At 35.9% G+C, this 25,339-nt stretch overlaps 1 protein-coding gene across 1 annotated transcript in view; it reads left to right on the top strand.

Annotated features, from left to right (window-relative positions):
* Positions 1-25,339, top strand: part of LOC125234834 (protein prickle-like) — a 264,305-nt gene that overhangs the window by 37,199 nt on the left and 201,767 nt on the right. Inside the window, exon 2 of the mRNA XM_048141248.1 lies at positions 16,451-17,257. Coding sequence (XP_047997205.1) covers positions 16,470-17,257 — 788 coding nt within the window. The 5' untranslated portion in view covers positions 16,451-16,469. The remainder of the gene's footprint in view (positions 1-16,450; positions 17,258-25,339) is intronic.

The following is a 25,339-nucleotide window of genomic DNA, read 5'->3' as shown; positions in this document are numbered from 1 at the left end:
CGTTTTGCTTGAAGAAATCCTAAAAGTACAGGACCCACACTGGGGCATTATTATTTATAAATATTTTTTTTTTTTATAAATATATAAATAAATATTAAAGGACATTCTTACACAGATTGACATTCTTACATTATTGCACGAGAAATACTTATTAAGTGTCATAATTTGAGCCCTACGCGAATTTTTACGTTTAAAGCTTTAAATAGTACCTATCTAAACACAAAGGTGGTAATATTTCCAAACAATAAAGGTTTTATTTCAATTATTCATATCTATGTGGCGCATTTTTTTCCGCTACTTAATATTCAATGCAATGTTTGTAATGTGTGCGTGTGTATACCTCTTATATCATCTACCAAGCCTCTCTCATTGATTCTCCATTTCCCGGTTACCGATGACTCAACTTTCTCCGCGTTCTAATCAGTTATGAATGATGGCGCGGTGATGGAGTCATCAGTTGTGTTTATGAGGGTTATGTATTATGGGCTTGTATTTTTGATTTGATGTAAATGAGAGCTTGTTAGGCTATTTATTTTATTGGAGATGTGGGAAAGTTTGTGAAGTCTTTACTGTAACGGCAATTGGAACATACAAACATTTCAAAGAACCCGACGCATCCAGTTTTCTAGTAGGTAGAAAGGGTTTTACTTTTGTTGAATTAAAAATATGTGGAAATCATTGGTGTTGCTGTAAAATAAATGGTGTTTGAAAATAGGCAGATTCTTATAGTTGGCTGTTTTACTTTTTATTTCAAATGTTAATATTTTTATAATTTTAGGGTTCCGTACCTCAAAGAGGAAAAACGGAACCCTTATAGGATCACTCGCGTGTCTGTCTGTCCCTCTGTCACAGCCGATTTCTCCGAAACTACTGCACCGATTTACTTGAAATTTGGCACACGTACGTAAACCTGTGGCCCAAAGACGGACATGTAATTTAATTAAATGAAATTTAATCACAGGGGTCACTTTTGGGGGGTAAAATTGAAAATTAAAAATCAAAGTTATTAAAACTATATTGTGTTACATATCAAATGAAAGAGCATTTTATCAGCATCTGAAATATATTTTTTTTATATTTTTTGTTTTGGTAATTTAGAAGTAATTTAAGAAAATAAGCAAAAAATTACCATTCCCCCCCCCTTATCTCCGAAACTATTTAGCGTAAAATTTTCAAAAAAATACACGAGATAGCCCTCTCCCTGTAGATTACAGGAAAACCTATTAGAAATCTACAGTCAATCGTAAGTCGGACTTAAGAGAAAAAAACTCAGATTACGAATTTCACTCACTGCCGCTGCAAGTAGTTACTAAACGTCTTAAAATTGTGTAAGCGAGTTGGACAGGTATAAAGAAATTCATTTCTGTCTTTTTCTTTTTAGAACTTGTTCATTTTTTTTTCATTTGTACAAAATGACTTAAGTTCCTACTAAAAAGGAGGCGCTTAAGACCGTTTATAAATTGACTGAGCAAAATTTTATTCAAATCGGTCCAAAAAAGGTGTCTGTTGACGAAAACATAGAATTTGTGCCACCGAAAGCCCAAATCTGAAGTCCATTTTGCTCTATCTCTTATCGTTTCCGAGATATATACGTAAAGTCTTGAAAGTGCGAAACGTTAACTTTGCCATTATAGTCGTTCAGGCGCTCATGAGTTCTTTGTATGGAAAAGTCGAAAACCGACTCGCACTTGACCAATGTTCATAGAACGTTGTGGTTTTTTTTTTATTAGCAAAAATGACTTAAGCGCCTTCAGAAGTGCAGGTGCTTAAGACCGTTTGTAAGTTAAAGTTAGCTGTGATGGCTCAACGAAGAAAGAAGATTTCAATATCCTACTTATACATATTTTATTAATTTAACTGTACAGTTTTTATTACTCAAGCCAAGCGTTACGTTAGCTATTGCTATTGAAAGGAAAACTTGTGTATAAAGCTTGAAACAAATTATGGGACGCGTCTGACGACCGCGACTGATAAGCCGATGGCTTGCGTGGGCGACGGTCGCGCGACGGCGATGCGACGCATACGAAATCAAACCTTATCGATATGGAAGTAGACGATGCGATGAGACGTGACGGCGACGGTCGCGCGACCGTCGCCCACGCAAGACACGGCGTAAGTGTGCACGCCAATTGCTTGCATTTGAAATTGAACTTTAATTACTAAGAAATAACGTTGTTTTTGTAAAAAAATGAAAGTAGTTTTTACTACATTGCGAAGTTTTCGTTTGTCAACTAGACGCACACATTTGCAACTAAGCGATCGGACTGTAGGTGACAGTGTATCTACTCTAGCCTCGTGGCGCCGAATGTACTTTCTAAAGTACATAATGGTTTCAATGGAATTTTAACTCTCATGTAAACAAATTAAATAAAATTTCTTTTGTTTCTAAAATTTTTCGAATAACTGAAATTGAATTCAATCTCAAGTACAATAAGAATCAAAATTCCCTAGCAAAAATTTTGTATGGTGGGCGCCACGATGCTAGGGAAGTTTAAATCGATGTTATCGCATCGATCTACTGAGGGGGGCGGTGCCTACAGCAGTTGTAGTTGTATGCATACCTAGCTCACGCACACAGACGCGTCCACTGGCGCCGCGCCGGTGTCCGCGTGCGCTCTCTGCAATGCCTCTGCAATATATGCAGAAACCACATGGTGGTCTGTGGCAGAAACTCAATAGACATTTTTAGGGTTTTTAAAATAAGTACCTAGGTACGTGAAGTAACATGGTAAATTAAAAATTATCATTAGATACTTATTTGCGGAGGTGTAAACAATTTCCTTCGTTTTGCCATATATCAATAATTACTTATCTATATTAAATTCATTAATCCGTATACATTACATTTTTACAATTAAGTGTATTAATTATACTCATAGCTGGGCACCGTTAATCAAATAGTTAACTTTATAATCGATAATCCGTTAATCATGATAAAAAATAATTTTACTGTAGCTAGTTGCATCAGTTATCAACTATAAATTTTTTGGGTAAGTTTATTATGTTACTGTAAAAGACCGAAGTTCGCCAAAATCTCTTGAAAAATCCCAGCTGCCAATTGGTAATAGCGAAATGTTAATAAATATTGTTCTCTTTGGACTTACACCGACGTTGGTTCGGTAAATCCTAAATACAACAATAGATAATGTATTTACTAAATAATATTTATTTAGTAATTTCCCGCTAGAAACTTGCGTTATACTATTCTGTAGGTATACTTTTTCAGCTACCATAACCAAATTTGGATTAGATTAAAAAAACCTTTAAGTAAAACTTAGAACCTTGCAGATTGTTTTCCTCACCCTTTCTGATGTTTACCATACTTACTTACCCCGTTATTCATAAACGTACACTAAAGTTATCAAGCCGATAAATTTCGTTTGTCCCTTTCCGACGTATTGGTGTGATAGAAAGGGACAAACGAACTTTATCGGCTGGATACTTTAGTGTACGTTTATGAATAAGGGTGTTGAAATTTATAGCTACGAAATTTTACATAAAACACCTACTTTAAAATAAAATAAAAAATGTTGAATTTGGTTAACATTATAAAAGACCTTACGCAAGCTGTGCTAATTAGTTCGCGAATTCGTCGAGAGGTGGCGCTAAACACAATTATGCTCATTAGAGAACCTATACTTCTAGCCTAGCCCAGTCTTTAGAATTATGTGAGTAACGTAAAAGTTTTGTAGGTACGGAACCCTCGGTGGGCGAGTCCGACTCGCACTTGGCCGGTTTTTTCAACTCCGAATCATGAGCTCTTTCTATTTCGCAGAAGAAAAATGGCTTTCATTTATATTCCACAGAGTTACAATTTCTCATAGAACTTGAATTTATTGTATGCAGATTTTTTTTTCTTTACTACTAGGATCAGAAGACTACGTAATTCTGAGCAGAACAAGCATGAAAATATTTAAAAAAAAGGTTAAATTGTCCAAAAGTAAAAATCTTACATAAACTTGGATCACAGTATAATACATACCTATTAGACTATTACAAAAGCCGTTACTAAATTATATGACATATGAAGGAAATACAATTTAAATAAGGATATTCCTGAAGTTACATAACACTAAGCAATAGTTATTTGTTATACAAGGGTGCAAAGTTGTATTTTGACACACGAGAAGTAAAATACATTTGCACCCGAGTGTAACACAAAACTTTTCCCCTCACTATAAGAAAGTACAACGCAAAAAACGCGTTTATCACTGCTTTCAGTAGTTCCACAGGTGGTAAAACATCGTCATCACTAGATTCCCTCATTTTTATCAATTTTTAAGCAGTAAAAATGACTATATTCAAGGTAAAATTACTTTATCCACTAATGGATAAAATGCGTTTTTACCCGCTGGTATTAAAGGACAAAACACGTGTTTCCGAGCTAGTGAGGAGAAAAACTATTTGTTCACTTCTTATTACATTCATCTAAATAAACACATACTACTGCAACAGATGCAATGCAACAACCGACCAACACAATTATGCGTCCATTGAGCCAGGTCGACAGAGCCAGTAATTTCGTACCTAACCCCAGGTGATCATTAACCTGCGCCACTCTCCCCGGCCTTACCCTAACTCGTACGCCTTTGTCACAAAGAGGATATTCGCTCAACAAGGTGTAGGTTATACTGGTCGGTTACTTGTGGGCCCAAGTTTGCCTGAGGTACGCTTTTTGTTCCGATAATTATTTTTTAATGGTTTCTTGGTAGCAAAGTTAGAAACGGTTTATCACGATTTTTGGAAAATATAAATAGTTCCCGTGTGGTGACGGGTTAAGAATTTCATCACCCCCTTTCTTCGCGTGGGTATCTTAGAATAGTCGAGTGCTGGATATGGGTTAAATTGTGGCGGAGGCGAGAGACTGGCAACCTGTCACGGCAATGTCACAATTTCGTTTTCTTTCAACGAAAAACGGTGGTCCTTCAACTCCTTAATTGCCAAGAATAGTATTGAAACTTGAATAATTTCATGTGCTCTGCCTACCTCTTTGTAGGATACAGGCGTGATTGTATGTATGTATGTAAAATGGCCGATATTGTGAGGAAGACATGAATTATTTATTACTTTTAGCTTCAGCTTTTTCGGTAAATGATGTCAAGTATTTTATGTGTAATTATAGTTATTATTGCGCAGTTTTTGCATGTCATATTTTAAGGTTTTTACTGAGTACTCGACACGTTAATGGATGACGGATATACATACATTGACATAACTTTTATAAGTGGGTAGAATCAGTAATCAACAAAATTACATTTTTAAATTTAAACCTTCAATGTCTTCCTTAGTATTATATTTACTACCTAGTATTCTAGTTAATGTATAAATATTGACAAAAGATTGCCTCAGATTAGTGATCCAACATTTGTACCTATATATTATATCGGAGTGAAATGGTCAAAAAGACCTGAACATGCCTCTACAGCTAAGGCATTACATGAGTGTTTAGATATCTTTAAACACCTCTACATCTGATTTCGATTATCAATATTTCACCTCGTGTGACACATAATATTTTTGTTAATGTTATTTTTTTATGTTTCCTCTGCCATGCGATGTTAAAGTACAAGACCACTGCATCAGTGGCCACCATTTCCTTTTGCACCCTAAAAAAATTCTCAAAGAATCCACCAAAAACAGCACATTAAAATCAAATCAGCCTCAAAAAATGCCCCGAAACCATGCGGCAATTTCCTTCGCCCTTCGGTAGCTAATAAAAAAAGAAAAAACTTACCCGTCTCTTTCTTTCTCGAGTCCCACGTATTGTGTGAAACGCACGGAAGATTTCGCCGTATTTGCATGCGTGTGAGCATGTTCGAATAATAAGGTGTTGTTTAAATGCCTTAACGGTGAAGGTAGCCATTTTATTCAGTAGCAGATGCTAGACTTATGAATAAAATATTTCTATGCGTGCATGGTGTTCAAATACGTGTCAAAATGATTGAAGAGACGTTTCTAATTATCTAATACATATTTAATTTTATTGATGGAAGGGCTGTAATAATGTTATTAAATGCAAAGATTGCATTTTCAATTGCACACAAGGGTTGCCAAGTTTAAAACATTAACATAAAAGTTTAAAGTATAAAAACACTAACATAATTATTACCGTCGTCCTGATCAAACTTTAATATACTTACGTTAATAATATTAGGTCTAAATTTTATATTAGGTCCTGCGATGTGGATAAAAACCTCACTCAAACATAAATCTAGAAACAAAAATCACTTTTTGATCCGACCCACACCACACGATACACGTGCGAAAAGGGAATTCGTAATTTGTGACGATTTAAAACAGTATGTTCGGTCGTGAGACTTATATTGACCGAGTTATATGGACCGTGATTACTTTTTTGATTTTTGTTGAGGTCCCGATCATTTGATGCTTAATCGAAATATCGGAAATATCGGGACCTCAAAAATATAAAAAAGGTCAAAAAGTGTTATCACGGTCTATATTATCCCGGTCAATATAAGTCTAATGAAACTAACCATGAATCATTTAAACCTATTCGGTCGTGTTTTAATTTATCACTACTGGATCCGAATTTCCGCTTTTCCGCACTTGAATCATAATGTACTATTTCAGACAGGCTGACCAGGCTATACTATTTTAGTCTAGGCTTAATCATTGACAGCATACTAAATTAACTTTACGAGTACTAGCCTACTCCGGTTTATGCATTTCAGAAAATATAAACAAAAATGCAAGTGCGAATTCCTGTAATAAAGGTTTTATTTCAATTAGTTATGTCATATCTATGTGGCGCATTTTTTTCCACTACTTAATATTCAATGAAATGCTTGTAATGTTTGCGTGTGTATACCTCTTATATCATCTACCAAGCCTCTCATTGATTCTCCATTTCCCGGTTACCGATGACTCAACTTTCTCCGCGTTCTAATCAGTTATGAATGATGGCGCGGTGATGGAGTCATCAGTTGTGCTTATGAGGGTTATGTATTATGGGCTTGTATTTTTGATTTGATGTAAATGAGAGCTTGTTAGGCTATTTATTTTATTGGAGATGTAGGAATGTTTGAGTCTTTACTGTAACGGCAATTGGAACATACAAACATATATGTCAAAGAACCCGACGCATCCAGTTTTATAGTAAGTAGAAAGGGTTTTACTTTTGTTGAATTAAAAATATGTGGAAATCATTGGTGTTGCTGTAAAATAAATGGTGTTTGAAAATAGGCAGATTCTTATAGTTGCCTGTTTTACTTTTTATTTCAAATGTTAATATTTTTATAATTTTTCAACTCCGAATCATGAGCTCTTTCTATTTCGCAGAAGAAAAATGGCTTTCATTTATATTCCACAGAGTTACAATTTCTCATAGAACTTGAATTGATTGTATGCAGATTTTTTTTTCTTTCCTACTAGGATCAGAAGACTACGTAATTCTAAGCAGAACAAGCATGAAAATATTTAAAAAAAAAGGTTAAATTGTCCAAAAGTAAAAATCTTACATAAACTTAGATCACAGTACATACCTATTAGACTATTACAAAAGCCGTTACTAAATTACATGACATATGAAGGAAATACAATTTAAATTAGTATTCTCCTGAAGTTACATAACACTAAGCAATAGTTATTTGTTATACAAGGGTGCAAAGTTGTATTTTAACACACGAGAAGTAAAATACATTTTCCCCTCACTAGCTCGGAAACACGTGTTTTGTCCTTTAATACCAGCGGGTAAAAACGCATTTTATCCACTAGTGGGTAAAGTAATTTGACCTTGAATAAAGTCAAATTAACTGCTTTAAAATTGATAAAAGTAGGTGAATCTAGTAATTAAGATGATTGACCACCTGTGGAACTCCTGGAAGCAGTGATAAACGCATTTTTATGCGTTGTAGTTTCCTCGCTATAGTGAGGGGAAAAGTTTTGTGTTACACTCGGGTGCAAATGTATTTTACTTCTCGTGTGTTAAAAAACTCGCAAGTTCAGGTTTCTATTCTCGAACCACTCGCTTCGCTCGTGGTTCAACTATAGAATCCTTTCACTTGCTCGTTTTTCAATTCCACACTCGGCGTTAAAATACAACTTTGCCCCCTTGTATAACAAATAACTATTGCACCCGAGTGTAACACAAAACTTTTTCCCTCACTACAGGAAAGTACAACGCAAAAAACGCGTTTATCACTGCTTTCAGTAGTTCCACAGGTGATAAAACATCGTCATCGCTAGATTCCCTCATTTTTATCAATTTTTAAGCAGTAAAAATGACTAAATTCAAGGTAAAATTACTTTATCCACTAGTGGATAAAATGCGTTTTTACCCGCTGGTATTAAAGGACAAAACACGTGTTTCCGAGCTAGTGAGGGGAAAAACTATTTGTTCACTTCTTATTACATTCCGCTAAATAAACACATACTACTGCAACAGATGCAATGCAACAACCGACCAACACAATTATGCGTCCATTGAGCCAGGTCGACAGAGCCAGTAATTTCGTACCTAACCCCAGGTGATCATTAACCTGCGCCACTCTCCCCGGCCTTACCCTAACTCGTACGCCTTTGTCACAAAGAAGATATTCGATCAACAAGGAGTAGGTTATACTGGTCGGTTACTTGTGGGCCCAAGTTTGCCTGAGGTATGCTTTTTGTTCCGATAATTATTTTTTAATGGTTTCTTGGTAGCAAAGTTAGAAACGGTTTATCACGATTTTTGTAAAATATAAATAGTTCCCGTGTGGTGACGGGTTAAGAATTTCATCACCCCCTTTCTTCGCGTGGGTATCTTAGAATAGTCGAGTGCTGGATATGGGTTAAATTGTGGCGTAGGCGAGAGGCTGGCAACCTGTCACTGCAATGTCACAATTTCGTTTTCTTTCAATTCCTTAATTGCCAAGAGTGGCACTGAAATTTGGGTAATTTCATGTGCTCTGCCTACCTCTTTGTAGGATACAGGCGTGATTGTATGTATGTATGTAAAATGGCCGATATTGTGAGGAAGACATGAATTATTTATTACTTTTAGCTTCAGCTTTTTCGGTAAATGATGTCAAGTATTTTATGTGTAATTATAGTTATTATTGCGCAGTTTTTGCATGTCATATTTTAAGGTTTTTACTGAGTACTCGACACGTTAATGGATGACGGATATACATACATTGACATAACTTTTATAAGTGGGTAGAATCAGTAATGAACAAAATGACATTTTTAACTTTAAACCTTCAATGTCTTCCTTAGTCTTATATTTACTACCTAGTATTCTAGTTAATGTATAAATATTGACACAAGATTGCCTCAGATTAGTGATCCAACATTTGTACCTATATATTATATCGGAGTGAAATGCTCAAAAAGATCTGAACATGCCTCTACAGCTAAGGCATTACATGAGTGTTTAGATATCTTTAAACACCTCTACAGTTAAGATGTATCTGATTTCGACTATCAAAATTTCATAACATCGTGTGACTCATAAGTAATAGTAATAATAGTGGCCACCATTTCGTTTTGCACCCTAAAAAATTCTCAAAGAATCCACCAAAAACACCACATTAAAATCAAATCAGCCTCAAAAAATGCCCCGAAACCATGCGGCAATTTCCTTCGCCCTTCGGTAGCTAATAAAAAAAGAAAAAAACCTACCCGTCTCTTTCTTTCTCGAGTCCCACGTATTGTGTGAAACGCACGGAAGATTTTGCCGTATTTGCATGCGTGTGAGCATGTTCGAATAATAAGGTGTTGTTTAAATGCCTTAACGGTGAAGGTAGCCATTTTATTCAGTAGCAGATGCTAGACTTATGAATAAAATATTTCTATGCGTGCATGGTGTTCAAATACGCGTCAAAATGATTGAAGAGACGTTTCTAATTATCTAATACATATTTAATTTTATTGATGGAAGGGCTGTAATAATGTTATTAAATGGAAAGATTGCATTTTCAATTGCACACAAGGGTTGCCAAGTTTAAACATTAACATAAAAGTTTAAAGTATAAAAACACTAACATAATTATTACCGTCGTCCTGATCAAACTTTAATATACCTACGTTAATAATATTAGGTCTAAATTTTATATTAGGTCATGCGATATGGATATCAACGTCATTCAAACATAAATCTACAAACAAAAATCACTTTTTGATCCGATCCACACCACACGATACACGTGCGAAAAGGGAATTCGTAATTTGTGACGATTTAAAACAGTATTTTGACCGAGTTATATAGACCGTGATTACTTTTTTTAATTTTTATTGAGGTCCCGATTATGATGCTTAATCGAAATATCGGGAATATCGGGACCTCAAAAAAATCAAAAAGGTCAAAAAGTGTTATCACGGTCTATATATCCCGGTCAATATAAAGTCTAATGAAACTAACCATGAATTATTTAAACCTGTTCGGTCATGTTTTAATTTATCACTACTGGATCCGAATTTCCGCTTTTCCGCACTTGAATCATAATGTACTATTTCAGACAGGCTGACCAGGCTATACTATTTTAGTCTAGGCTTAATCATTGACAGCATACTAAATTAACTTTACGAGTACTAGCCTACTCCGGTTTATGCATTTCAGAAAATATAAACAAAAATTCAAGTGCGAATTCCTGTGATATTTTATGACGGCCGTCATTAAGGTCATTAAAACTGCATAATTAGAGGTATAAAAGCATCCATAAGCACTATTGATTACATTTAGCTCTTAAGATAAACTCTAAATTAGAAATCATGAGTCATGTACATTGTAACTTTTCCAGCAACTTCGGTGCAGCATGGTAGAAATAGAGGAATTCATACAATGTCTTAACGCTAGCTGGTGACCTAGCGGTAAGAGCGTGTGACTTTCAATCCTGGGGTCGCGGGTTGAACCCTGGCTCACATCAATGAGTTTTTCGGAACTTACGTGCGAAATGTCATTTGATATGTGCCTGTCGCAATTCGGTAAAGGAAAACATCGTGAGGAAACCGGACTAATCGCAATAAGGCTTGTTTACAGTGTTTACCCTTTGGGTTGGAAGGTCAGGTGGCTGATGTAAAACTCGTGTCTACTCCAAATCTTGAGATTAGTTGTCAAAGCGGACCCCCGGCTCGAATGCCCGGATACCACAAGGAGAATGATGATGATCCATGTGTAGTCTAGATAGACGATGTTAGGAGAAACGATCCGCTAGAGAATCCATTTAATGTATTACCCTACCTACTGTATAATGTGTAACAATTTTTTTAAATATTTTTTGCGTTATTGCACAGAGTTCAGTGTAAAATCTGCATCGTCGTTGTTTCTGTTATTTGTTCAGGAACAGAGTCCTGGCTTGAATAATTGCCTGGATCTAGCCCTGGTAATTAGTATCGCAAACATGAAAGCTAGCAACATTATTGTAATAAAAGGAGCCCATTCCGATTTTATGATTATGAACAGGTTTTGATGCGATCTTGGTGGTCCTTCTAGCGATCCTAATTAAAATGTGATTGGTCAGTTAAGATTTGCTAAACCTATATAATCCAAAGCTACAGCAAGCATGTTATACCAAAACGCGCTGTCTATACTAGACGCTGGGCGGACAGTGTTAAGAAGTGCCAGGTATTAACACAGACGCTTATTACTTATTAGGACTGCAGAAGACCGTGTGGAATGGAGAGCTTTGGTGCACAAAATAACGACCTCACGTGGTCGCGATCCTCAGCCATGAGGAACCAAGGAAGAAGATGAATTATAAATTTAAATAGATATCATACACGAATGGGGTTCTTCAAGAAGCAGGTATTTAGGGTTCTCAAAGGTCGGCAACGCATAAGTGGCTCCCCTGATGTTGCTTATGTCCATGGGCGGCGATGACTGCTTACCATCAGGCGGCTCGTCTGCTCGTTTGCTGCCTATTTCATAAAAAAAAAAAAAAAAAAAACGACAGGGCCCACTGGTGGCCGAGCCGGGAATCGAACCCGGGTCTTCAGCTTACGCGGCTAACGTCCTCACCACTAGACCACCCGCCCGCCGTGGCACCCGACGAAATCGAAAAATATTCAATAAAATAATTTGATTTCTTCCCTAGTTGTAAGAAGATAAATATTACTAGAGTCCTGAGACCCTACATAACCGTGCCATATAATACCAAAACCAACGAGAAAACATAACAATGAAAGAATTAACTTTTCTAGATGTCGGCGTCAGTGGTCAGGATTTGCCATACAGTTGGCCCGACGCGACGCTACGCTCGCGAGACGCTAGATGTGAGGGCCCAAAAGATTCTATACTATTATCATAGAAGCAGTCGATAGCGATCTACAATGTAGGCGCTTTAATGCCCCCCCTAATTACTGTGCACAATTATCGTCTCCCGCGCATCCTGGAGATCTATAGCGATGGCGCGCGTGCGCAGATTGCAGGCTGTATTGATTTGTGGAAGATTGTACTATGAAATAGGAAAATAATAGAATTATATACCTGTAAAAGGTATTTTGTTCGTCTTCTGTAACAGGAGCTTTAACTATAGGAGCAGCTACAGCATACCCGGTATAAATCACCTGAGCTAATACGATTTATACGATCGAGCGGATAATCGTTAACGGGTTATTAACATATTTATTTATTTATTTATTTAAACTTTATTGCACAAAATATACAAAAATGTACAAATGGCGGACTTAATGCCAAAAGGCATTCTCTACCAGTCAACCATAGGGCCAAACAGAGATTCAATACAAATGGTGCAGTGAGAAAACAAAAAGGTGATTTACTAAGAAGAAAAGCAAACTATATATATACATATACAGCATATACTACACATACTTTTACATAAATAGATATTTACAATAAATATTTTAAATATTACATATAATACATACAATGAAATACATATAATATTGATGGATTTTATTCGAATTCTTGTTTTAGCAAGTGCTTGCGTAACAAACGCTTAAATGAAAACTTGCTTGGAGCTTGTCTGATATACAAAGGGAGTGAACATATCTATATTTGTTAATTTTAACATATTATGTCATTAATGCCGTGTGTTGACGGGTTAAGAATTTCACCACCCCCTTTCTTCCCGTGGGTGTCGTAGAAGTAGACTGTGGGATATGGGTTAAATTGTGGCGTAGGCGAGAGGCTGGCAACCTGGGACTGCAATGTCACAGTTTTGGATTTCTTTCAACCCCTTTTTGCCAAGAGTGGCGCTGAAACTTGAGTAGTTCATGTGCTCTGTTTACCCCTTTATGGGATACAGGCGTGATTATATGTATGTATGTACATAAGCATATACGTATTTGTCAATTTTAACATAATACATATGTCATTAAAAGTAAATTTAGCAAAACCTCGATATCTTCGGTTGCAAAGGGATACTCTTGAAACTTTTTGTTTGTGTTACAAGCCACTCCTAGTATAAAATAATTAATTTACCTACGTAGACACACAAAACAAATGATACAACTGCTGCATAAGTATAGCTAATAAAATACGAGCATGAGTATATAAAACGTTCCGACAATGACATGGTAAATAACTTCCAAAAACTGCATTCGTAGGAAGCAGGATTTATACCCGTGACCTCTTACCACAACGCTACCAGCATTTATTACCTCACTTGAATTATTTGTCAGGACACCCGTGTGAAAAACAAGAAATTGAAAAAAAAGAAAGAAAATTAAATGAAAATGAAATACACCCTGTTTTTATTCAATTCCGTTAACTTTAAGGGAAGATTCTTTAGTTCAAATACAATCAATTTCTCTAAAAAACTAGCCTCTAAACTCTTACGGTTATCGAATTATAAAAAAAAAATACTGAACACGAAATTACCGAAAACACAATTACCACTTCCTAATGTTATTTGTTTTGACATGTGCCGTCAAACACTTGACTATGACTTTAATGTTAAGATTAAGGTCCTCTCACACCAACTAATCCATTTATTATTTGCATGGAAATGTTTTTTTTTTAATTTAACAAAAAGCGATATACAGGTTGGTTCCTGGATGATGAACCTAACTGCGTGTTGAATTTAACAGAAAACAAAAAAAAACACTGTGTATTCTTTTTCAAGTAGGTAGGCATAGGTATTACAATGCGCATATGAACGTCAAATAAAGCTACGCCTGCTCTAACCGTACGCCTTAGCCTCGAGAAGATTTCAGACTATTTCAAACCACAGTGTAAACACTATACTTGTTGATTTTTATTCGCAGTTGTTAAATTGGGCAATAAATGACTTTATTTAGTAACTCATTAAAAAGAGGATATTATTAAGATCAAACCGTAATTGAACGGAAAATAACGGCGCCGGCGCATCGGAAAGCTTTTACTCTTATGAGGACAAAGTTACACGGTTTTTTTTTTAATTATGTTTGTAGTAAGTCATCCTTTGGATTAGACCTACTAATAATTATCAACCTCCTTGCGTTATCCCGGCATTTCGCCACAGCTCATGGGAGCCTGGGGTCCGCTTAGACAACTAATCCCAAGATTTGGCGTAGGCCCAACCCGAAGCGTAAACTAGACCTTATTGGAATTAGTCCGGTTTTCTCGCGATTTTTTCCTTCACCGGAAAGCGACTGGTAAATATCAAATGACATTTCGCACATAAAATCCGAAAAACACATTGGTGCGAGCCGGGATTCGAATCCGCGACCTCCGGAACGAAAGTCGCACGTACTTACCGCTAGACTACCAGCACTTATACCTGTAAGCTACGAGCGCTTATAACCTACTAATAAATAGGCACAAATATTTATAAACAAAGTTTTCAGAATTAAACTTTATTGTGCAAGTATCGGAGAACGCTCTATAGACATTGAAGCTACAAATGCTCAGGGTACATATAGTCGTACGAAAAAAAAATCCTTCATATTTCTCCGGAAACATTCGCATACGTCATGCTAGTTCAGATAGTGTCAGTAGGTTTTGTACTGAGACTGACTGACATATTATGATATGTTCGTACGTTTCCGTAAAAATACGAAGGTAAGTCTTTTCGCAACTACATTTATTAGCATGTATCACAGCCTCTTGTGTCTTGGTAAGCTTGCAACCAAACGCCACTATAACTACCTTAACTTTAGTCTCTTTTCCTTTATTCTTGCTGGAATTACACCATCCATACTAAGTCATATTATAAATGGGAAAGTGTGTGTGTCTGTTTGTTGTCCGTCTTACACGGCAAAACGGAGCGAGGAATTGTCGTGATTTTTTAAGTGGAGATAGCTGAAGGGCTGGAGATTGACATAGGCTACATTTTGTCTTTTTCTAACCTCACACTTCCCTAAAACGGGGGGTGGAAGTTTGTATGGAGCAATTCACAATTTTGGAATTTAACGCGAGCGAAGCCGCAGGCAAAAGCTAGTTTATTATAAATCAAAGCGTTGATAGTACGTTTGCGAAGCTGATTTTTCAGTAAGACAGCCAAATCAGTGATAAGATCTACCAACGCGGGCTAGGTTATCTTCTTCGGCCAATCGTACTCTCATCTTAGATCCTTATGTACTGATACGCCTTACGTAACTCATCCGACCGTTACTTCGTTACTGCCAGATAGCACAATTAACCAGTAAATCACGAACTAGATGAAAACAGCCACTTCAAACAATACACCTTAAGGTAGCGCATTCTGTGCACCTTTACTACCTTTCGCCTGACTAAGATTCAGGCGAACTTCAAAAGAAAAAGATCATAGAAAACCATAATTTTGTTCACTGTTATGACGTTGTTGAAATGGGAAAAGTAGGAGCAAATAAACCGTAATAAGGCAGCGAGAGATTGCGCCGTAATGACAGGCCTGAGGACTGAGGGGTGGCAGGTTCGATCCAGAAGCACAATAGACTTAAAATATTTAGTTTTGCTGCCTGCGGCTTAATTGCGCAAAATTAAGACGTTTGGAGTGGCGACGCCATTTTAAAGGTATTTGGATTTGACACTTAGTCCGTCGCTACAGGCTACCTATAAGTACAGTAACTGTAAAATGTTTTCTTGAAATTTTAAAGTGGGCTAGAAAACTACAATTTGAAAATATCTCTATCCAATTTCGTTAATATTTTAAAGGACTTCAGTTTCAAGAAGTATTACCTACACCTATATTAACACTTATAAGTCTATTATCATCGTTTATATTCTTATTCTAAATTAAAATTCTAACACTAATGAAGGCTTTTATTAATTGTACGTAGTGGTACAATTTTATATAAGTAAATGTAAATTTTATCGAATTAGAGCTTCTGTGGCAGCCCTAACATCATCTGGCTGCAATCCTGCTGCTTTGTTATTTTCTTCCGTCGACGCAATTTTGCCCTGATTTGTTCTAGAAAGCGGTATTTTAATCATACTATAAATTTGTTGAAAATTGGCAGATCTAACAAATAAGTTAAAATAAAAATATTTTTGACAAAACCTAAGGAAGACCTTTCTGCAATCTCATCATAAATATAATACTGTGTCAATCCAAGCATATATTATATCTCAAAGTTGTGATAATTTCAGCAGACAATAAAGTGCCAAAATGTCGGCGACAGCGACCAGACACGTGAAAGCTTCCAATTCTGCGAACATTCTCATGTGCAAACAATGGTGGAAAGTCTGCTGGATGTACGGAGACCAGGAGAAGTACTACAGACAACTCTATGGAAGACGAAAAATGAACAACATGAACAGAAACTTCATTAACTTCGACCTGACCGACGTCAAAAGACCAGGAGCGCAAATCACCGAACTTACTGACGATTTTTTCGAAGACACTACACAAGAACCGGCGCCAGACGAAGTTGATAAAGCTACTGATAATAGTAAATTAGAATATAGCTTTGGAGTAGAATCCGAACCATTATACGGGGTAAAAACGTGGCAGAAAGACCAAAGACGACAACCCATACAGCATAATTACGAAGTAGATTTAGATAGCATTATAAGTACAAATCTGAATTCTAACAGTATAAAAAGTATGTTAGAAAACGGTCTACCTCAAACGCAAATTTTAGATTCAAACGAGCAGATTATTAAAAGCGGTAATGTAGTTGGGAAGAGTTCTAAAGTCGTTTCGAAGACTAAACGGGGGGCGATTGTGACAGAGAGTACAGAGGTGTCAACAGATGGGAGGACGACGGCGAACTTGAGGTTTGAGAGGTCGACGGTGAAGAGTGGGCCGAACAAGGTGAAGGAGGTGCTGCAGCCGCTGAAGGAGGATGCAGTGTTGTCGGAGTGCGAGAGGAGGAAGTGTGTTGGGGACCGGCTGACGACGAAGACGACGACGCTGGTGACGGTGTCGCAGACCAGCGTGACCAGCTGCAATGAGTGAGTACAATTAGTTTGTAATTTTTATCACGCTACTACTAAGACTACTACTAAATCAAGACTTGATAAAAGATACATTTGAACTAAGGCAAGTTAAATTATAACAAACTATATTACAAATTATCATCATATCAGCCACTGCTGAGCATAAGCCTCTCTTCCAATACGCCACTTGTCCCGGATCTGAGCTAGTCTCATCAAAATTAAGTTCATTAAGAACAAGTATGCACACACTCAGATTTCCAAAGCACAAGCAAAAAAAGTGCGTTTAAAGAAAGTATGCGCAAGCGGCTATTGAATTCGCCGTTCGCCGCTCACATCCATCATAATAATTCAAAACTCTCCGCCGTAACAAACGACGTGCTATGTCAACAAAGAAACTTTGAGGACTACAGTAACCCCAACAGTTTTACTACCTATAACATCTTCGGTAATCCCGCATGTCCATTGTATTGCATTTACTGGGGGTACGGTGCTGACCACAAACCTTCGTTCCTTATTTTCTTCTCTCTTCATTTCACTATCTACAAATTTTAATCCTTCTCTTTCATACATAAGGTTTTCTTTGGCATTTATGATAAAGTTGAATACGATGGTTGAGAAGTAAGGAGTGCATATGGATATGAGTTTACGAGGAATTTCGCAAGAGTTGCGGTCGGCGAGAGGCGAGTTGAAGCCAAAACACAAAGTGGAGGCTTCGAAAACTGGCTCTTTGGAAATTAATGAGCGGGTGCAGAATTTTACGTAGCACTTGGTTTGATAAGATAACTTTGTTTTGTTACTAGGAGCCAGAATTATATGTGCTCATATTTAAAATGGAATATTTTTCTTAGTTTTTCGTTTTGAAAGCTTTTAGATCCCCTGCTGCCATTAAAAGCATTTCGGTTAGCATCTAGATATCTTCAGTAAAGTAAATACACTTAAACTCAAATAAGTATTGACAAATTGAACCCAATCCAAAATAGAACACCAAGAAATAAATTATTTTAATTGAATTTAATCTTGCCAATGTGTTTAATAGCACGATAAGGCCGTTGGCTTGTTATTTCTTGCTTGTCAATCTTGTCATGTCCTTTAATACGGTTTTAGTTGTTTCTTTTTAATTATTAAATGCAATTAAGAGTAATTCATTTTAATCCGTGAATGATAAATCAAATTCTTCTTTAAGACATAAAATAACTTGACATTATTTATAACAAATAAATACAAATTAGGTAAGCTGACCAAACCAAGCCACCAAATTTGAGATACACAAAATACTTCCAACATATTCTTCACTAAAATACTTTGTTATATCTAAACGATATTACCATTATGGAAATATAAAAATATAATCTACATATTAATGGTGATATAACGCTTAATATGTAGCGAAACTAATGTTTTCGCAAAGTTAATTTGTTTTGCCAAATGACACAAGCCACTTGACGCATGGCGCCAATCGGAATCTTTTTTTGTTATTATTAGTAAAATGTGTTTCAACCCTTTTTGATATTTTATTCATGTACAATTTTACTTTGTTTAGTTTGTTTAGAAATAATTTTTTTAATAGAGGTGGTGACCCACCTAATATAATTTATTTGTTTTAACAAAATATCGCAATTACATTATTAATGTTGAAATTCTACGATCGTATCTTATACTATTAAACGAGCAATTCTTGTATATTTATTTATTTATTTATTTATTTATTTATTTATTTATTTATATATACCGACGATCTCGGAAACCGCTCTAACGATTTCGCTGAAATTTGTTTTGTGGGGGTTTTCGGGGTGAAAAATCGATCTAGCGTAGCCTTAGATCCCGGAAAACGCGAACTTTCGAGTTTTCATGAGTTTTTCTTTCGCATTTGTAAACGTAAAATATGGTCCTTAATTTCGCCGCGCGCGCATCGATTCCGCTTAGCTCAGTCGCACGAGGTCGGTCTAATGTACGCAGATAGATCGTAGGTGTCAGGGTTTCGAATCCCGGTCAGAAATTAAGTTTTTGTTTTTTGTCTTTTTTTTTTGTTTTTGTATTTATAAGTTTTTTTTTTTATCTAAAGACGTGATATATTAAAATAGAACCGAGCGAAGCTCGGTCGCCCAGATATTGAAAATATTAAGTGACGCTTCCTTACTTTGTACTTTTCAATTCGGTACAAAGTTACTTATATTTCACGGACAACTCACTACCCCACATTATTTTATTGAAATTGTTACTGTGTATTTAATTATTTTTTCCAACAATTGTTAAGAGTAATTATTAGCAAAAAAACAAATTAAAAAGGAAAATCGTTTAAAAATACAGATAAGTCTGCAGGAAGCTCGTGCTCTCCTTACAAACGGTAGCCGATACCCGATACCATCTTGTCGTTCGGACTTCGGACGCCATGTTCTTTTTACTTTTTTTTGTCTTTTTGAACCAAGGCTGCGTGTTCGCGGCCAGTGTTAAATTGCGCGGACTTATCCGATATTCGATTACATCTCTTTCGATGTTTCAATGCTCGATTATCTTAATCGATGGGTTTTTGACGTGGTCGTTTAATCGATTCGATTCGCCGCTACTCTAGTTAATTGCTGGTTGTAAATCTAGCTGCTGTATTTTATGGTAATAAAACACCAAGAATGCTACAATATTACATCTTGAGTTGAGAGAAATACATTTTTCTCGCCCTTCTGACTTCATTAAAATTCATATGACGTATAACATAAATTGAGAAGCTACTTCGAAATCGAGTTATACGATACAATCGTTTTTGTTGTAATCTTAAATCACATTATAAAATGTAATTAATTTATCTACATACTTGACATTTTCTACGTGTTTATAACTAAAAGCAAACAGGTCTCTATCCATAAATTGTCACTACATAAATTATTATTATTAATTGGAAAGATTCCAACAGGGAAAGTGGTTTTCCCAACGTTTATTGCTTCCCATCGGTTGTTATTAGGTTAGATTATAAACGTCGTCATAAAGCGGCGGTGCATACTCGTTTTCTACAATAAATAATGAAAACCTGCTTCTTATTAATCTGTACTTTCTTGGGATCATTTTACTCAAATGCGTTAGTTTTTTCCATTAATTTGATTTGATTAAAAAAGATGTCTCAAAATGAAACAAAATGTAAAAAGACCAAAAGTTAAGTTTTCTACAATAAATAATGAAAACCTGCTTCTTATTAATCTGTACTTTCTTGGGATCATTTTACTCAAATGCGTTAGTTTTTTCCATTAATTTGATTTGATTAAAAAAGATGTCTCAAAATGAAACAAAATGTAAAAAGACCAAAAGTTAGTATATACTGTGACTACTAAGTCACAGTTGCCTCTAGCAGCAACTAACCAATTTCTATAAAAATTTTGTTTGATTTAAGTATTTATTTTAACAGGATATTTTCTAATGATAAACACACCAACCATCTGTGAGAATAAGCTCTTTACTGTTTAAATAAAAAGCTTACCTGCCGTTTGAACATAATAACCGTTCTTTTATTTGCAACACTTTTACAACATCATTTCCACGTATTATGATCTCAATGAACATAAAGGATGTCATCGCCATTTTCCCATCCTTTGCTTCCAAATTCAAATTATCTGACTGCAGCTGTAACCGTTCCCATGACAATGACCTGTCGGCCAATTCTGTGAACACAATTTTGTTGTGCTTGTCATTTGTTTTGACAGGACCGCTAAGAGTATGCTCACTTTTTTTTTAAATTGACGCACTATAATCAAAATAAAAAAAAATAAAAATATTATTATAGGAAAATGCATTTCTGCACGTGGTAAACTCAAAAAGACGGAGGATAAAATAAATGGGAGCGGTATGATGGGTTGATAAAGTTATAATTTTTTTTTTTGTATTTCACATGTTTTCGTTTTTAACCCCCGACGCACAAATGACGGGGTGTTATAAGTTTAACGTGTCTGTCTGTCTGTCTATCTGACTGTCTGTTTGACTGTATGTCTGTGTATGTGTCGGTCTGTGGCATCGTAGCTCCCGAACGGATGAACCGATTTAGATTTAGTTTTTTTTTGTCTGATAGCTGAGTTAGTTGGGAATGTTCTTAGCCATGTTTCAGAAAATCGGTCTACTATATCGCGGTCGGGGGTTTTTTCAAAATTTTAATTTTTGGTTAGGTTATAGCAGTTATTTAAAAGTGAAGTTGGGAGGGATATGTTGCTAGGCAGAGTGATGGCAGGTGGATTAAAATGTTAACCGAATGGTAGCCGCTTACAGGTATAAGGCTATGTACGCACTATGCGGCCTGCCGCAATCGCACGCGACTTACCGCTTAGTGCGTACATAGCTTACTCGTAAGAAGCGCTTGGCATCCATTGGCTCGTTGGGTGGACGACATCCGGAAAATTGCGGGTCACAACTGAATGAGACTAGCTTATGGCCGGGACAAGTGGCAGAGGCTTATGCTCAGCAGTGGGCGACAAAGCGCTAAAATGTTGTTATCAAATTTTGTTTACAGAATAGGCCTACTGTCCTTTATAAAGGCATTAAAGGTCAGTTGAATCGATTACGCGCGACTGAGTTCCGATTATTCGCTGACACAGTTAATTGACTTATTTTAAACCTTAATGTGTTGTGGTAAGGACTAATATTGGTCAATTGAGTTGTTAGTGCATACTAATTGGGAACATCGAGGTGGACTGAGTATTCTGCTTTTATAGGTCGGATCTGTTTACTGGATATAATTTGTTTTCTTTCAGACAGCCCGTTTTTGTAGATTTCTGTAAACTTTAAGAGAAGATTCTTCAGGTCAAATACCACTGATTTCTCTAAAAAAATAGTGTCTTAACCCTTACCGTGAGTAAATTACAAAATAATGATTTAATGACTGAACAAGTGGATCAAAACCTTTACTACTTAACTGTAACAGATCTATTTATTTATTTATTATTTATGAGCAAATGATGGATTTAATTCCTTAAATCATTCTCGACCAGTCAACCACTGGGTCAAAAAAAAAACATTTGATGACAGAAAACAATCAACAGACATCACTTCTTTTTAATATGAATTGGTAGACGTTTGACCACGATCACACCTGATGGTAAGTGATGATGCGGTCTAAGGTGGAGCATGCTTACCTATGAGATATCTATTTACTGCTTAAAGAGACCTTGTACTTATTATAAACTTCAACTTTAGTACTAAATGACCGCGCCAACAAGTGCGTGTGCGCATACCACAAGTCAGGAAGTATCAACTGCGGCCACATCCCCCCTTGTTGATTACACCTGCCAAGGGGCGGGGCCGCTCGCACCCTCATTATTGAAAACTGTAGGTAGACGCACAAGTTAACGCGGTAATAGTTTAGGGTGGCAATTAAGATTAATTTGGTCGTTGATTTGTAAAAATTAATCGTAATGCTTTTTAGCGTAACTGTCATAAGGTCATAACGATGCAACTTCTCAATATCATAGGTCAATTAAGGTTTTCAAATGAAATCCTAATTTCCCTCCCTAACATTCGGGCCGATTTTTGAGTCTCACGCGTTCCGTTTTAACCGGTATTTTAGTGATAAAATTCCGTATACGAGGTTCAAAAATCGCCCTCATTAAGTTAAATTTTTGTATGAACAGTCCCCGGCACAAATAACTGACGATTTCTGGGTACGTAGCCGAATGGCACAAACGCTCACGAAACGAAACGCTCGTAGATATCTATCTCTATCGCTCTTGAGTATTGGCGCGACAAAGCCAGACTAACTTTCACGGCGTTTCGTTTTCGTTTCGCGTCGCAGAAATGCCATTTAGCTACGGTCGCTTTTAATCGTTTGACAATTTCGTATGACATTTCAAACAAAACGTTAATCTGACAAGGTGTAGAAATCATCACATATTTATGCCGGTGACTGTACTTACTGTATAACTGTTTTACATTATTTTTCTACAATAATAAAAAATCGAGAAAAGTCAAATGAATAAATAAGCATTGTTTTGTTTAAGACTCATCAAAATTATGTTAAATTGCTTTTTAAAATGTCAATATCTATCATCATTATAAGGAAATTTAAGTCTACATTTGTATGGCAAATCGATTATTCTCATTTATTCCAAAAGTAGGTATAAATATACAAAATGTCTAAATTATGAACCTTTTAAAACTAACCAGCGGACGGCTACCCGGCTGCAGCCGTTTATGATGAGTAATGAGGTATATTTCAACTACCGACCCTTCATTTAAAAGCTTATGTAGTTTATCATAGACACCTATGTAAATTGGAAGAAAAATGTTCATCAATTATTGAAATAAGTTGTTTTTCATCACACTCGCACACTAAATGTGATTTTTCGCGCAGGCGGAGCGTGAGATATAGAAAAATCTTTCTCCCAAAGGAGATATGAAATTTCTAGTCCCGTATTTAACTTTTTTTTATCTTTTTTACATATTTTTATATTGCAAGTGTGATGAAAAACATTGTACGTAACTCGGGGAGTATGAATATTACAAACTCGAGTCTTTAAATCGCTCCGGCAAGCCGTCGCGATTTAACTTACTCTCGTTAGTAATATTCAAGTTCCTCCCCTTGTTGCACAATGTACTATTATTAAATAACTATTATTTTATTACTGAATGTTATATTGCAATTGCAGTTTATCTAGTCGACTAAATAAAACGATTTAGGTACTATTAAAACGTATATTTACGTTTTTGTTTTTAGAGAAATAATAGGTATATATTTTTAATTATATGAAACATTAATAATCATTATAAAATCTCTTTATAAAGACGTCAACAAACTCGTCCTATGTTGTTTTATAATAATAACTTGGAACACTAAAAAAAACCATAAAAATATTTCAACAGAAAAACACTATTTTATATATCTTATAATTTCATTTTAGATTGTACATCTACATAAGAAAAAGAAATCCTAATAAAAGGGATCCAGAAATGTCAAAATATGAACATAGTTAAGCGAAAGCGCTCTAGGAAATTCAAAGCATCCTAGATCTCTATTAGATTATACTGTAATTAAAATAGAGCATGAAAAATCTACACAAGATTTTCTAAAGAAAGTGCGTACTAAGATTAATGTAATTAAGTCGTATTTGAGTTTACAACTTTGCAACTTCATGTATATAAGTACTTAGTTCCCGTTAGAAATTTTATTTTGACTTGATATTGACATGTCATTAAAACATGACTAAAATTCTAAGACGATAGTTTTATTTCCATAGTTCCATAGTTAATAAAATTCTAAGGTTAAAATTAACTGTTCAGAATTTCACAACCCCATTTCTTGCCGTGGGTGTCGTAGAAGTCGATTCTGGGATATGGGTTAAATCGTGGCGTAGGCGAGAGGCTGGCCACCTGTCACTGGAATGTCACAGTTTCTTTCCTTTCAATCCCTTATTTGCCAAGAGTGGCACTGAAACTTAAGTATGTAACTTCATATGCTCTGGATAACCTTTTGTGCACCCGTACCTAATAATCTTGTTTTCGCATACAAACTTTGGACCCCATTTCACCCCCTTAGAAGCTGAATTTTGCAAAATCCTTTCTTAGTACTCACCTACACCGTAAATAAGGAACCTACGTGCCGGAATACTAGATATTCCGGCACGTAGGTTCCTTATCCATCGGTTTCGGCTACGCGTTGATATGTCAGTCCGTCAGTTTCTTCTTCTATATATTTAGATGTATGAATGTAAGATATTTGATGATAATATCAAATCAAGTTGTGTTTCAAGGCTGGAAGCATCTAGGTCCAAGATTATGGCCATTAGGCCTCAAACGCTGTGGGGAAAGCTAATTGTGCCCTGAATAGGTTCTAAATCACGGCTATCGCTGCGTTTAATTGACGTTTTCTGCCTCTAATAAGCCCTGCAGCTTATTCTGACGCGAAATTCAATACCAATGTAATGATACTACGAGTGTATAGGTACAGTCAGAATCATAAGTAGCGGATCAAGTAACGCTTCAGAAGTCACTACCATTGTGTGTCTATACACAGAAATAATAATTAAACATTTCTGACCGCGAACTGTCCCTACATATTTATTTAAATTTAGAAATGATAAGATAAAATAAATAAAAACGTACACTCACTTGTTTTATTTATGTTAGGTATGT

This window comes from Leguminivora glycinivorella, chromosome 16, assembly GCF_023078275.1.
Source record: "Leguminivora glycinivorella isolate SPB_JAAS2020 chromosome 16, LegGlyc_1.1, whole genome shotgun sequence".
In the NCBI taxonomy this organism is placed as follows: Eukaryota; Metazoa; Arthropoda; class Insecta; order Lepidoptera; family Tortricidae; genus Leguminivora; species Leguminivora glycinivorella.
This window is presented reverse-complemented; position numbering and strand designations above follow the sequence as displayed.